Source organism: Carassius auratus, chromosome 32, assembly GCF_003368295.1.
Source record: "Carassius auratus strain Wakin chromosome 32, ASM336829v1, whole genome shotgun sequence".
In the NCBI taxonomy this organism is placed as follows: Eukaryota; Metazoa; Chordata; class Actinopteri; order Cypriniformes; family Cyprinidae; genus Carassius; species Carassius auratus.
The window spans coordinates 30,969,652-30,985,647 of NC_039274.1; the positions used below are offsets into that span (position 1 = coordinate 30,969,652).

The following is a 15,996-nucleotide window of genomic DNA, read 5'->3' on the forward strand; positions in this document are numbered from 1 at the left end:
CATCATTACTCCAGTCTTCAGTGTCACATGATCCTTCAGAAGTCAACCAGAAATCAGACCAAACATTATTTGTTTGGACACATGTCAGGACACGTTGACCTGACCATGTTTTGCTTAAGTGTAATCTGACATTATCAAGATGATTTTTTATGAAACAGCTTAACCCTACATTCTAGGCATATTTTATTAACTTTTTTTAAGTAAAGTGAATAAACTGTTATAATGTGTGAAATGTTGAAAGTGTCTGAATAAATTTTGGTTTGAAAGCCCTACAACAACTCAGAATACAGGCTATAGAGAAAAACATTTTTTTACAGAGACAAGTGAAATAATAAACATCTACATCTAAGCTGCTTCAGTGGGAATGCACCTGCTGGCCTTTAAGGTTATCTACTTAAAAGGAAACACTTTAAATATAATAATTCTGTCAACAGCCTGTATAATGGTTCTAATGTTCAGGGTTGCTGCTATCTGCTGGAGACTTTGCATCACTACAACTACTTCATCTTTACCACAATACACAACAACGCCCACATAGAAGATGATTATTACACACAGGGGTGCTGGACGCTCATTAATGGACACAACAGGGGGTTGAAGCTGACAGAGGAGATATGGAGTGAGTGTGTGTGTGTGTTTGTGTGCGCAAACTCATTAGATCATTGAGTCTAGAGGTGGGGCACTAACAGTGGGCCAGTAACAGCCAGAGAATCTGCTATATTGATTCAGAGGTTAAAGAGGATTGGACGATTAATTAATTGAGCAATGTAAGAATAGAATTAACCAACCAGTTCCTCAAAGACCTTCACAGACTGTAAAAAAACACTACATATAAAACATCCTTTCTCAAAGATATTAACAATTCTATGTTAGGGAGTCATTGTAGTAGCATCATTATATTTCAATCAATTTTCAAGTGAAACTACCCCCTACTCTACACCCTTCCGTGTGTTTCTGTGCAGTTTCCATGGCAACAAACTCTTCAATCACCCAGGGGATGGGCGAGATCCACTGCTATCCCACAGCGGCACCCTGTTGGCATGATAACAGCGAAACATGCTGCCTCTGCTGTTTCTGAAACGGAGTAAGAGATACAGTAGATGCCTTAAACACACCCTCATGCACTGTTCAGAATACACACCATAAACGACTGCAAATACTTTGCAATAGCATGCTGACGGTGGGTACTAACTCACTAACCTGCTAATGGCCTGTCAAACACCATAGACAGGGCCTGAATTATCCTCAAAGCCTTACAAATCAGTCATCATTTTGAGCTCTTCAAAGTGATTTGCTGCAGTCTGTGGCAAATGACTGAAATCTAAGTATAACTATTCCTCCCTGTGGCCCAGCTTTAGAAAAATGCAGCAAGACAGAATGTGTTGACGCTTTGAGGCACAGATGTTAGCAAAGCCTGTGAGACAACAGAAACCACAGTAAGATGTCCCTTGCATGCTCTCTCTCTCTCATTAGCACACGGTTGCCGCATGCCCTCTCCTCTCGCTGCTGTTACTCATCTGTTACTGTTTGTGTTGTGTGGCAAAAGCTTAATAAACAGAGAAATGGAGCCCCATGCAGAAAACCAATTAACATTGCCGGTTGCTGCTTTACGGCACATCAAACCAGGCACTGTGAAAATAACAACACAAACGTACATCTCATTGACTCTTAATGGGTTACTTTGGCTTGTAAAGCCTGGTTTGCTGTATGATGTTTTTGTTTCAGCTCAATGCTCAATGAATGTGCACTTGTTTGTAGTGGAGAAACAGAATAAGCTTTGTTAGGGCAGTCAGGCTTTGTTGAGGATTCTCTGTTGTGTTGCATGCTCCCCTTGAAAACATAAAGGTGGAAAGATAAACAAACAGTACACACATGCATAAAACACCTGACCCATTTTTTTGTTTTAGACCTGATGTTTTTCTTTGTAAAGTGACTCATCAAATCCAGTTTAGAGCGCTATCTGCAGTGTGAAAATCACTGTCCACAGGGGACCTGCAGGTCTGTCGAAATCAGGTGGGTGGAAGTTTTTAAAGCTGAAGAAATTATTATGTAACTTAGCAGCTGCTCCATAGGCAACTGGTATTTGGTTTTACACCTACACAAATAATAAGATTTGTAAAAAATATGTATATATTTTAAGAAGATGTAATATGCCAATTAGCATTTAATTGCTGTTTAGCTAACGTAAAGTCCAATGCCTACATTTATCAACACAGATTCATGAGGTAAGTGGCGCAATAAAAACTAAAACTAACCAAACGAAATGTAAAAATGTATATTAGCATCACTGTGAAATCAAGGTTTTAATGAAATGGAAATATTGACAGCAATCTGAATGTAAGAGATTATCATGCTTTAATTCATCGATTTGTGACTAGATTTTGTGGTGTGGCCATTGCATTTAAAAATCAGATCTGAATGTTATAATATATTGATTAAACATTTTGAAGTAAAAACACACACACAGACACACACACACACACACACAAAAACATTAAAAAAAAAAATAAATAAATAAAATAAAAACATATGCATGCATGAACATGAAAGTGCTTTCCTCATTTAAAGGCCAAAGCCCATGGAAATTCATTCCAGATATTAATTTAGAAAGGATCGGACTCCAGTTAACTTAACTTGATGCAAAGTGTTGATGAAATGTTGACAGAGCACTTCAGAAAGATCTCCCTAATCCATAATGCAGCCAGGGAAGAGAGGTGACAGTATTGTGATGAGTATAGAATATTCTCAAGATGAGTGTGTGTGTGTGTGTGTGTGTGTGTGAGAGAGAGAGACAGAGAGAAGGAGGTGGGGGGCAAACATGATAGAGGGCTCAACAAATAAAGTTACAATAAATAAATAAATAGGTTACTAAAATTAAGGATTGGTTTGTTATCCTCAACATATTCTTAGAAGCTTTCAAGTCTATCCATCAGATACATTTTTGCAAACATTTAAGTTTGCAAAATACAACAAAGGATAGTCAAGATCAATTAATTTCACATTTTCAGTCTTCAGTTGCAACACAGCAATGGCCAGTCAACTGGCCGGACACTCTTTCACACTGGTCACGGAGCAGCAGGTCATCTTTATTGCCGAGACCTGCATTAACAAATGCATATAATCACACATCCACACTCACACATTCTGGGTGTACAGCTGCTGGGATCTCTTTTTCCAACACACAAATGTAATTCCTCCTGCTCTCTGTGTCAGAACAAAATCTAATTAATCAGTTCACACACACAGTGAATCACACACCCTGAAGCAGTGTTATTATACACAGCTCTTTGACGCTTTGGTGCAGCCAAATTCGAATGACTACAGGAAAGCCATGCATCACTCTGAAGCAACACCGACCACAACAATGACTCATCAATGAAAGCTGGAAACTCTTTACATTATGGAGACAATTAGTTTTTCATGTGCATTTGAGTTTGTCTAATTGCACTTCAAAAATACGTGTTTTAATGCACTGTAAAAAAAAATTGCTGTAGTTTCTACAGCAAAAGAACGATCTTAATCTCTTTTATTCTTAAGAATGTTTCATGAATCCAGCCCCTGAAGTCTGTTATGCAGTTCTACCGTTAGATTGTATAGGAGAGACAAGTTTGAGATCACTTGAGTCACCTGATAAAACAGTAAAGAGATGGTTTAGAAATGATTTCATCTCACCAGCCTGTGCGAGTTAAAACAAATGCAAGTAGAGTTAAAGAAGAGGACATCTAAGTTCAAACTAGCTCTAATTAACATAAGAATTTCACAGAAAATATTTAAACATCATTCAAATAAATCCAAATTCGTAACTTCAAAAGCATCACCAGACAACCCTCCACACACAACCCTCACTGTAAAACCGAACAGTGAAATTAATCAAATGAAATCAGTTAATTGCACTCAAATAATAATAAAAGTTCATTGGACTTAATTTAAATAAGTTCTGTAAATTCAAAATTTTGTTGTAGTAAGGTGAACTTGAAATGATTGCGTTTTCTAGTTCCCAGCATGCTTTGCATCAGAAAACATGGAAAATGAATGTAGAAATTAAGTGTTATTTTGTGTGTTTTTACACAAGATTAACATAATGGGACATAAGTTAGTACTTAAATGATGTGTTAGAATTTACAAAGGTTTCTGTTATGTTGGTTTTGTAGTGTTGCCGTTGTCATGAAGAGTAGAGCCTGTGGTTAGGTTGAGGATGGACAACAAAAGTATAAATTTGAGTGTATACCCACATTATATGAGTTGAAAAATAGAGACAATTTTGAGTGAATTACTCTCTAATTATAAAAATATCAGTATGTATAAGATAAATTAGATCATTTAAGGCAGCTGGAAATGTAATTTTTTATTTTATGTAAACCTAAATGTTTTTGTGTTATCTGTTGCAAAATATTTTTTTTTGAGTATTTTTTTTTTTGAGTTCTGTGAATTTATTAGGGTTTACAGCGTGGCTGTGAGTGCCAGACAGATCAGCTGAAAGAAAGCTTCAGTAAGAGAATATGTACATACATTTCCCCGGCTGTCACTAATAAAGCTCTCTAAAGCAATTTTCAGGCTGATGCACCCACACTTTTACTACTACTAGGACAAGACTTCATGTGGTACTTCTCAACCTCTGAACAACCCCTGGGATTCTTTACGTAACAGACATCTGCAGTAAGAGACTTCCATTATTCATTAATAGGCTTTTTCACCTTCAAAGGAGTTCAAACAAAACTAAACCAAGCATTCATGGTCAAAACATTCTTGCACACTAGATAACTGATCACCCGATACTGAGGCTTTTTTATGTTCATGCTATTTTTAGAACATCTAGAATTTAGTGTTCTTTGTCTAGATAAGTCCTTAAGCAGGTGAAAGAATTTTATGTGTGTGTGAGCTTAGTTCATTCATTGTCAGTGCCTGTTCTCCTCATCACTGATGCTCTTTACTTCAGAACAGTGGGGATTTTTTGTGTTTTTTCTTCTTTGCCCAAAGGAAACTTAATTTATTTTTTAAATGTTTTACATAAATGCAGACTGATGCTTCTTCTCTGTTCCCACAATGTAATGTAGGGCTTTTAATAACACCGCTCTACAGTGCCATCTATGGAGTACAGAGAGACCCTCATAACTGATCCCTTAAAGACCACTTTTTACCTGTGCTGCATTTTCTTACCAACAGTTTCACTCAGAATACACATTGTAGAAGAAAAGTTCTTTGCAGCTTTAAAAAGGTTAGGATGTTTAAAAATATATATTAACTCAAATGACAAAGAAAGAGAAAAAAAAAAACAGCAAGCAGAAACCGAAATTATACGGTTAAGACTAAGCTGTGGCCTAGTAGTGTTTCCCGGTCCTATTTCTTCTTCTCCAACTTCTCTTAACCATATTGTTATCAAATGTCAAACATCTAAAAAAAGATTCCGTTTATAAAATCAAAGTGGATTTTTTTTTTCAATCAGAAGATCAATATTGGGATCTGAAAAATCAGACAAAAACATCTCTGATGACATAACACATCCAGGACTTAGTACATTACCTGAAAGTAGGGCTGAATGCTGTGCTGCACTCCAGCACTGGTTTACAAGAAAAAAATGGTTCACAAATCAGACATTACTAGCCAAGGTAAAGCAGACACATAGGAAGAATGTCTTGCCTGTGAAATGATGTGACATTTGGTAGGGCTGCAATACAAAGATTGTATTTTTGCAATACAAATACTTTGTTTCCGTCTGTTCTGTGCACATACTGGACCCGAAAGGCTGCTATGACGCTCTGTGTAGCTGCAGAGAGAGGTGCTGTGTTCAGACTGCTGCAAAGGTATAGTAGCTCTTCATCTCATTTGCTTATCACCTAGTCTGTTTTTAACATGCAGACACACATGCAGAAAAACAGCAGTGCAATCTAAGCAAAGGTGCTAGATTCAAATCTGACATCAAATGTAACAACTGTGCACATGCATCACAATAACTGGCTGCTGTCATACTCTTCCACCACACAATACATGAGTGGAAATCCATTGTCTGTCAGTCAACTCAGATCTACCAAAAGATAATACACGCAGTCGGCTGGTGTTTCTCAGGTGGCCTACTTTCATGAGATGAAAATCATAAAATGCATTGAAGCAAAGAATCAAAGAGCATTTATAAAAAGTTTGAAAAACACACAAAAGGATTTGCTCAAACATTGAGATTACAAATTATGTTTATTCACAAAGATACAGCTGTTAATCAACCAAAAACATAATTTATACAAGGAGCAGCACTTTTGTTAAATTACAAAAGCAAATGATGAGAAACAGAAGGTACTACATACAAATTTGACATATCTAAAGAACATTAACTTTTAGCAGATAACAAAATTAAATAAAATTAGTACATCAGATCTACGTAGATCCATAACAGAAGCAACAATGGTCCATGTCCTTATCTGCATATAACATAATTTTTTTTGCAGCAGGGACCGCTGTATTGTAGGCTGGAGTAGACAAAGGAGATCTGTGTACATTCTGATTCTACATAACCCCTGCTTGAGCCTCTACATCTCTCACTGCCCTGCTGAGCAGTCTTGGGTCCAGATGGAAATAAACATACAGTTCCCTCTCTCTCCTCAGGGTGGCACTGCGTTCAAGCCTCCGTCGTTTGGCATTCAAGTCACCCACTATGTCCTGAAGAGATGTGTACAATGCCTTCTGCTTGACCTCCAACTCATCTAGAACTATTGTGAGCTCCTAAACAGAGAGAGTAGGTCAAACACAGAACAGGAGGTGTCAAGTACAGAGACTAACATAAAGCATTACAGGCACAGTAAAAGTCAAAGAAAGAAAATGGCATGTACATGTACATATTTATACAGTGTTTATACAGTGGTGAGACAAAGGTGAGACAAAGAGCAGGAAAGAGAAAGAAAGAGAGAGAGAGAGAGAGAGAGAGAGAGAGATAAGCATAGTTCATCCAAAAATGATTTTATCTATGTCCTTATACCTTTCTTGGCCATAAAACATTTGAGTTGCATTGCTGTCAATGCAGGGTCAGAAAGCTTTCAGACTTAATCAAAAATATCTTAATTTATGTTCCGAAGATGAAAAAAGGTCTCAAGGGGTTCAGATCGACATGAGGGTGAGTAATAAATGACAGAAATTTCATTTTTTGGTGAACTAACACTTTAAATACAACTTGAAATTATCCATGTTCTGCTTGATAAGAAATCTGTTAAGGAAATACATATATCCCAATCACATGAACTCCTCATCAACATTGATAACTTTCTGTGCACACAAGTACAGAGGTGACCTCTATTTAATTGACTGCAATAGGATTATCATAAATACATTTAAATTCAGCATTACAATGAGGGAAGAAAAGATGTTTTTAATGTCATCCCAGTTTCTATGACTATTTTCATGGCGAATCCAGGTTAAAATATGAAAATAGATCAAACTAAAAACCTAGCCAAGATGGTTTAGATCCATTTTTAATAAAAACTTATTTTAGATTAACTTTGTTAAAAGGCTTTTGATGGGTGTCAGGAGAACGGTGTTTTCAGAGGACTAGAAACATCACAGTCCAATCATTTGTGTTTTACAGACAGGACGTGCAGTGACAGGAAAGAAAACAGAAGCCACAGACAATTTTGAACCTTTTCACTAAGAGTGAAAACACAAAGGGACAGATATACAAACAGCTTGTGTCAGTGCAAACCCTCCATTTCCCCTTCAGACACAAAATATAAGGGAGGACAGTATTTAAATTAACAGATGTTTGCAGTAATTTACTAGCATTTTAAAATGGTCAATTATTGAACATCCAAAAAGGCATGTCTTAACCATTATGCTCAATATGGTCCTGTATCGTTAGTGGATTACCAGAATCTGATTATCTCTGGCTCTGCTTGTTTGCGACCCTATACTAATTTGTGCCACTCTTGGTAAATTGCGTTGGTCATTATGGATATGAGCAAGCTGTGTTCGTGTTCTTTCACTTGAACATTGTCAGTAGATCACCTGCAAAATTTTTCACTCCCATCAGTGCTTTTATTTGATTCCGGTCTCACTCTAATTTGCCCAGTTTAGTTATTCTGGACCATAATCTTAAAATAGCAGATAAATATAAAACACAGTGCATAAAAACACACACAAAAAAAACCACCACCCAATAATTACGACCAACCACCGAAAGGTGCATGATTTTTATAAGTAAAGAATATGATGATTGATCTGCTCACATTTCTTGGAATTCACGAGGAATGACGTCAAAATTGGTGGTGAGGTTGAGAAAAAAAGAACAGAAAGACATACCTGTGCATGCGGGCAGAGCTCCAGTGCAGGTGTGGCTATAGCACATACCTGCGGCCTCAGAAGAGGCTGCACAATGTCTGAGTATGCCACTTGGTCGAGCGCATCTTGGTCACTTTCTAACCGAGCTCCAGTGTAGTCTTGCTCTCGTCTGGCCCCATCCAAAGCCTCTTGTACGGTGACCAAATCCTGCTGTAGTTTAAAGGCTGCTGTTTCCAGCCTACCATAGGTTTGGAATGGATCCTCTCTCTCCGTGGGGGTTTTACCTAACTCAAGCATCTGCAGCAACCTGAGGGATGAACATATAGATATAAAGATATAGTCTTACAAACTCAACCTGCATTTCAAAGTACAAAACTGTAATTTTGAGGTTACCCGCTAAAGGCTGTGTCCTTGGAGCTGATGACCTGTTGTTTAACATCAGAACCCAGGTAAGGCACTTGAGTTAAGTGAGGTTGTGTCAGATTGGTTTCTCTCTGAGCAGCAGCTTCTGCTTCTCCTTCCAGCCTCTTCAGTATTTCATCAAGCTGTTTCATCACCCTCTTCCCCATAAGGAGCTCTGCATCCTGGGCCAGATGCACAAGTTCCAAGAAGGCCTTCTGACGGAGAAGCTGGTCACGAACTTCGGTTTGCCTGGAGGTGTAGTAATTTTGCCTGGCTAACTGAAGAGCGAGGTCACCACGCACCACGGGGATATTAAGGAGGAAGGCACAGTCTCGTAAAGCAGAGCGGACTGGGTCTAACATAAGGGACTGAATTTCAGACTGAATTGAGAGGATCTCAGAGCGTAGATCAGGCTCAAGCCTCCTCACCTGTAAGTAGCACAGAGACTACGATAGGCAGAAAATGAGAAACATTTAGAGGAATACTCAGTTCAAGAGACAGAAAATATTTCCTCTTTTTATCACCATTAAAAAAGTCTGAAACACAAAGTTTATTCTCCTTGCAGTGTGTTTATCTACATACAAATTTGCCCTGGCACATGTTCGATCAGAACAGGGTTAAGACGCTGTTTCACACATACAAATTTAAAGTGACCGCACAATGCTGTGGAATAACTACAGTTTAAAGATACATATCAGTAGCAGTAAGTAACAGTGCATTTCAGGCATAACAATAACACTCTAGAATAACACTTACTTAGGTTGGAAATATGACCTGAGAAGCCTTTTTAAATAGTTTTTTCTTTTATTGAACAAATTATTTTACTAAATCACTAAAACCCAGTGCAAACTACTATTAAAAATGTTGGGGTTGGTAAGATTTGTATTTTTTTTTTTTTAATGTCTGTTACGCTCAGCAAGTCTGGATTTATTTGATCAAAATACAGTGCACATTAATATGGTGAAATATTATTATATTATAACATTATTAAAGTTATCTATTGTAATACATATTAAACTTGCTATAAATGTTAACCATGTTAATAAGAAACAAACAATAATATATTACTCTTTAAATGTTTTGAATGGCACTGTATAGGCATACATCATTTTAATGAATATTCACCTCTGTGCTGCTGTTTAGTCGCTGGACGAGCCACTCCTTTGCTGCCTTGTCGCCATGCTCCTTTGCCCTCTCTTTCACCAGCTGGTACTGTGCCACTATGTATGCCCACTGCAGCTGAGCCATCTCCTTCTTCCTGAGCTCCACTAGTCCCTCATCCTCTTCTTCCTCATGCTCACTGCAACAGCTCAGATTGGTCAACTGGCAGCGATTGAATGTGGAAGTCTCCGTCATGTTTGAGATGCCCTGAAAGAACTGACGCTGAGTGTAGGCAGTCAACACTTTGGTGAATTGCTCCTGTTGCTGGAGAAAAGGCTCTAGAGACAACTGAGAGAGGAGCACTGGGGTCCCTGGTTGAGCAACTAATGGTGGGGCAGCTCTATCTTTACTTCTTAGGTAATGAGGGTCAGTTTGGAAAAAGCCAGCGAGTTTGGTGGTCTCTTTTGACAGGTTCTCCACAGCCGAGTTGGTGCATGCGTTTTCAGTTGCCAAAGCAGAGTTGGCATCCTTTACTGCAGAGCTTCCTTCCTGCAGCAGTGTTTGGGATGCAGAGCAGTTTGCACTCCAGTTTGTAGCCAACATCTGCAGCTTATTGAGTCTGCGTTGTTTTAGCTGCTTCTCACTGCGGAGAGCTTGAAGTTCAGTCTCGAGGTCCTCGATTGTTACATTTCCCCCTCCACACAGCGCAGAACAACCCTGCGACACTACACCTCCATCCACAGGCAAACAGGTTTTAAGCAGCTCAGCCAGTGTCACCTCATCCAATATGGGCTTCCCGGACTCCTGGAGTGCCTTGTACGCTTGCAGTTCTTCTGGCGTTAGAACATTGCTGCGGTTCAGGCGGTTGCAGACGACACGTAAAAGGTGCAGGTTATCTGGTGCGGTGTCAAATAACCAGTCGAACTCGGTACCTTTCAGCACAGATGCCCGTGGGTAACCCAACCGTGACAACGCCTCAACAAACTGAGCCCCATCCAGCATGACTGCTTATGTCAACTTGGCACACACATCAGAGATATTCCCTTATCCTAAAGCAGATGGGCAAGACATTATAGCAAGCTCGACTTATTATATATTTACAAAGTGAAGGCCTAACTGAAGGTGAATCTTGCATGTTACTTTGCATGTCACAAATAGGAAAACACACACACCCATTGAAAAGTTTGTCACATACTTCAGAAACCATTCTAAATATAATCTTACTTACCCATAACCGAACATACACACGTATAAATATACAAATATTAAAAAATATAATAATTCTCAAGAAAGAAAAAATGGACTGTACAAGACCCATCACAGCAGTCAGAAGTTCAGACACGACTTGGTCACTCATGACCAACAACTTAACGTTAGCTCAAAGATAAGCTAGCTAGCTAAAGTCAAAGTGGCTTTATTTACCTTCAGTTTGACAGATGAATAGCAATATATTTTGATTTTCACAGTTAGAAAAACTGACGATGATATATGTTTCACAAAGCAGTATACAGTAAATAATATCGATACCTTAAAAAAAACAGAGCCCTTCCGATGTTATTGCAGTCTGTCTCGATGGCCACTTCCGAAATGCCCGCGCTTGCTTTCGTCACATGACGTGGGGTTCTTCAACAAATATATTATTTCAAAAGCCTCTTTTTTAGCCAGAGAAGATTGAATGATATTATAACACAGCATAGAACTGTATAAAAATACATAGAAGTGGATTTACTGAAAACTAAATTAAGAAGGGTCTTCATTGAAGATGATTGACATATCCAATCGGCCAATCAGATGATGTCACCTGATTAAGTTTCAACCAATAATGTAGCAGTAGTTGGACGGTGGGAAGACCAAGCAAGTTCTCTACTGTGCGCAGCAGCCAGCAGAAGCAGCAAGGAACAGGGAACTTTATGTATTGACTGGTTTGTTAATGTTATTGTGGTTAGCACATACTGTTCGCACCGTTACTATTTTATTTATTTATTGCTTTTGTGATTTGTGACTTTTATTTTTGAAGGTTACACATGTATGATACATTTGTTTCGTTTATTTTTACAGTTGGTTTCAACAAAGAGAATCATGGTTCAAGCCAAAACCTGGATCTTGAAGCAGCACTTTGAGGGCTTTCCTAAAGACACCGACTTTGAGCTAAAACTAGAGCAGCTCTCTGAGCCCAGAGATGGAGGTGTGTGATTCTCAAATGTCATATTTTTTTCCAATATTTGCCCTATTTCATACCAAGTGGCATTTATTCTTGTTCTTCAGAGGTTCTTCTGGAGGCAGTGTTCCTTAGTGTGGACCCTTACATGCGGTGAGTGTCAAAACTGTAAGGAACAGGTGCACTAAAATATACATTTAAGGTTGAAATAAAATCATACTGATCCTTCATGTTTGGAAATTATTCTGTTTTGTTTGTTATGAATTGTTTGATGCATTACTACTTTCCCCTAAATATACAGTTCCTAGTTTCCTATCTATTTGATATCTTCTAGTCCATTCAGCCGTGTTCGAATGCAAGCTGGAGATGTGATGATTGGAACTCAAGTTGCCAGGTAAGAGAAAAAGCCATTCTGTACCATAACAGCTGCAGCTGACTAGCTTCAATCTGTTCAGTCTCTTTTTCTCAACATTTCGAAAGCAACTATGACTGTCTGATCTGTGGAAAAGGGAAAGTTTCCAAAAATCTGGTCGTCATTACAGATCTGTGGCCCATTTACAGTCACTGGCCGTTAGTTTGGTTACTTTGTAATAGACCGATCAAGAACTGGCAGAATGTTCAAAGCAGTTGATGTTTATAACTTTAAGAGTGCAAATACTTTACAAGATCAGTTAAATAACATATGTTCGTGTTTATAAAATGCACTTTTTAAATTAGACCATGCTTCTCTGTCTTCTCATTCAAATATATTGGTGTTGATGGTTTATAAACCACTTTTCTGCTTGTGTTATTTACCCATTTAATGTGATTAGTTAATTTGTACAACAAAGTCTCTTCTTATATTTTGATTATAGGGTGATTCAAAGTAATAATCCTTCATTTCCTGTGGGCTGCCATGTGGTTGGTCGATGTGGCTGGAGAACACACACTGTGACTGATGGGAGCAATATCACCAAAATCTTGGTTGACTGGCCTCAGGATGTCTCCCTGTCCCATGCCCTTGGAGCCATTGGGATGCCAGGGTAAAACTCACTGCTTCTTTCTAAACCCACAATAGTTTGTTTTCCAGATGGTTTTGGAAGGTAGGTCAAACGCTGTATCCACTGTGATTTAGTCATTATCTGATGTAGCATTAAAGCACATCAAAGGGCATCACTGACGTAGTGACTAGTTACGGCTGAGTTCTGGGAAAAGCAGATTTGCATTGCAATTCAATTATGGTTTCAAGCAACAAACATTTGTTACCCACATGTTCTCCGCTTGGTGAGTTTGGTTTTGGTTTGGTTTTAAAAATGTTCTTAGAATTGTTTTTGAGGCATAGCTTAAACAGGAAGAATCCAACAGCACAGGATGTCAGACTTTCAAGCAGATAAAGAACTAAGAAAGTGTAAAAGCGGATTCAAACCAAGGATGATAATAATGATAACTCTAACTACTGTATAAAGTTTTAATAATCATTCTAACTACAACTAGACTGACAACAACACAAGAACAATTTTTTGGAATCACTTTCAGACAATTTTTCCCAGCTGATAAAAACATTGACAGCCAATCAGAACCCATCCGGCTTCAATTACATGTGCATTTAAAGCAGCAGATGGCATTACTGCAAAATGCATTTAGAAAAACCAGAACTTTATCGTGCACTGGTGTGAGGGATAATATTGTTAAGGTTAACATTCTTGGTGTGAATGGGTGAAAAATTTCCCTTTTCAGTTTATTTACACCATATACTTGGTCCTCTTTTATTTGAGGCACCACATATAAACTTTAAATGATAAAATGATACATGAATATGTCATAAGTAACATTAATTGTACTCCACAGGTTGACTGCTCTTTACGGTTTGGAGGAGGTCTGTGCCATCAAACCGGGAGAAACCTTACTGGTTAATGCAGCCGCGGGGGCCGTTGGTTCTGTAGCTGGTCAAATTGCCAAACTAAAAGGTTGCAAGGTTGTGGGATCAGCAGGAAGTGATGACAAGGTGGCATATCTGAAAGAGCTGGGCTTTGACCAGGCTTTCAACTACAAGACTGTCCCGTCACTGGAGGAAGCACTGAAGAACGCTTCACCCGAAGGTTACGATTGCTACTTTGAGAATGTAAGAATTGACTGGTACTAGTTGGTTAATAATATATGGAACTAACTCTGTTGACAGTACCTTTTAAAAAAAGACTTTGTAATCTTGATTTGGCTTGGTTTGCAGGTGGGCGGCCCTTTTTCGAGTGTTGCGATTCCGCTGATGAAGGAATTTGGGCGTATTGCTGTGTGTGGAGGAATATCACTGTACAATGACACCACCCCACAGACAGGTTTGGTTAACTTTTCATGTAATTCTCATTATAACCAGAGGAGGTTGCTCTGAAAGCCCTTTATGCTATGGAATCAAATTCAATACCTCAGTATAAATATGAAAACTGTTTAGTCAGACATGATGGGGAAGTCGTGGCCTAATGGTTAGAGGGTTGGACTCCCAGTTGAAGGGTTGTGGGTTCTAGTCTCGGGCTGGACGGAATTGTGGGTGGGGGGAGTGCATGAACAGTTCTCTCTCCACCTTCAATACCACGACTTAGGTGCCCTTGAGCAAGGCATCGAACCCCCAACTGCTCCCCGGGCGCTGCAGCATAAATGGCTGCCCACTGCTCCGGGTGTGTGCTCACAGTGTGTGTGTGTGTGTGTTCACTGCTCTGTGTGTGTGCATTTCGGATGGGTTAAATGCAGAGCACAAATTCTGAGTATGGGTCACCATACTTGGCTGAATGTCACTTCACTTCACTTCACTTCATGATTTGGGTAGTCTCTTGTCCATTTACAGCAGTGATAATATGTGTTTGTCCTTTTTCAGGTCCTTATCCACACCTGCAAATGATTTTTAAGCAGTTGAAAATGGAAGGGTTCTTGGTGGGCAGGTGGCAACATAAAAATGACGAGTCACTGAAGCGAATGTTGACCTGGATGCAGGAGGTACATCAGAATGCTTGGTTTCCTTGAAAAATGCTAGTTTGGTTTAATACTACACAATGCTTGATCTAAATACAATTATACTTCATCTCAGTAAGTTTCATATTTTGATAATGATGCAGATTCTCTGGATTTGATGGTTTACAGGGAAAGCTGAAGTGTAAAGAACATGTAACTGCTGGCTTTGAAAACATGCCTGCTGCGTTCATGGGGATGCTGCGGGGAGAAAACATCGGAAAAGCCATTGTTAAAGTCTGATGGCAAGTACTGCAGTGGTTTGCTCATGAAACAACAATCTTGCCATTTTTGTTATAAATTTTGCATTAATAATGTTTTCATGTTTTGTCCATTATTTTGTTTTACAAATAAAGTCTTTTTTTTTTTTTGTAAATCAGTGTCACATTTGCAACAGATATGCACAAAGCAGGAATAAAAATATACTTTTATATATATATGAAATTAGAAACATTAAGGAAATTTTTATCCCAAAAGATTAACATTGGTCTATTAAGTCAGCAATTGTTAATTATGTCATGAAAAAAACTTATTTTTCAATAGGATATGCATCATCATGAACTAGATGAACCACATGAATAACAGCATATAGATAATTTAACAGTCTTTGGAAAGTGTGTAAGATTTTTAATGCAACTCATACAATTTGAAAAGCATGGTTATGAGGTTTTGTTGCAATAAAACTATTATTTCATCCATTATCCTTGGAATCTGCTAGGCTTCACTGTTGACGATTTGTATAGGTCTCTATTTCACTTTTTTTATTTTTTTATAAATAAATACATTAGCTTAAAATGGAAGTAATAATAACTTGTTTTAATACCCACACTGGGTGTTTCTGAATACTGACATCTTGTGGTATTTATGGAGGAATCGTAGTTCATAGTAAATGTTCACGAAGGAGAGACGAGCACCTCTTGTGTGAAGCAAAGAAAAGACTTATGTATTTCATCTATGACAAAGTGTGTAGTTGCTTTTGTGTTGCACTGATTAAGAATATATTCAAATAGATTTTAGAATAACATTTCGTTTTAGTGGTATATGGAATAATTATTATGATTTTGGCTTCTAGGTAGGATCGAGCTGCGCTGTCATATGGAATG

The 15,996-nt window shown here is 38.3% G+C and overlaps 2 protein-coding genes across 5 annotated transcripts; one reads left to right on the top strand and one right to left on the bottom strand.

Annotated features, from left to right (window-relative positions):
- Positions 1-6,167: 6,167 nt before the first annotated feature.
- On the bottom strand, positions 6,168-11,495 carry LOC113052113 (HAUS augmin-like complex subunit 3). Of its 3 annotated transcripts, none has more exons than XM_026216453.1 (5): positions 11,287-11,495; positions 9,784-10,808; positions 8,650-9,104; positions 8,326-8,563; positions 6,168-6,711 (listed from the first exon to the last, which is right to left on the bottom strand). In XM_026216453.1, exons 2-5 carry the CDS (start codon positions 10,759-10,761, stop codon positions 6,496-6,498), a joined length of 1,887 nt encoding a protein of 628 aa, XP_026072238.1. In that variant the 5' UTR covers positions 10,762-10,808; positions 11,287-11,495; the 3' UTR covers positions 6,168-6,495. The 3 variants fall into 3 exon arrangements, with proteins under 3 accessions (XP_026072238.1, XP_026072237.1, XP_026072236.1); XM_026216452.1 differs by having other exon boundaries at positions 8,278-8,563; positions 11,182-11,492; XM_026216451.1 differs by having other exon boundaries at positions 8,278-8,563; positions 11,287-11,491.
- Positions 11,496-11,578: 83 nt separating this feature from the next.
- Positions 11,579-15,594, top strand: ptgr1.1 (prostaglandin reductase 1, tandem duplicate 1). 2 transcript variants are annotated; one of them, XM_026216455.1, is made up of 9 exons: positions 11,579-11,671; positions 11,818-11,944; positions 12,025-12,070; positions 12,252-12,311; positions 12,772-12,939; positions 13,745-14,018; positions 14,124-14,229; positions 14,763-14,881; positions 15,026-15,594. In XM_026216455.1, exons 2-9 carry the CDS (start codon positions 11,839-11,841, stop codon positions 15,134-15,136), a joined length of 990 nt encoding a protein of 329 aa, XP_026072240.1. In that variant the 5' UTR covers positions 11,579-11,671; positions 11,818-11,838; the 3' UTR covers positions 15,137-15,594. The 2 variants fall into 2 exon arrangements, with proteins under 2 accessions (XP_026072240.1, XP_026072239.1); XM_026216454.1 differs by having other exon boundaries at positions 11,583-11,681.
- Positions 15,595-15,996: the final 402 nt, after the last annotated feature.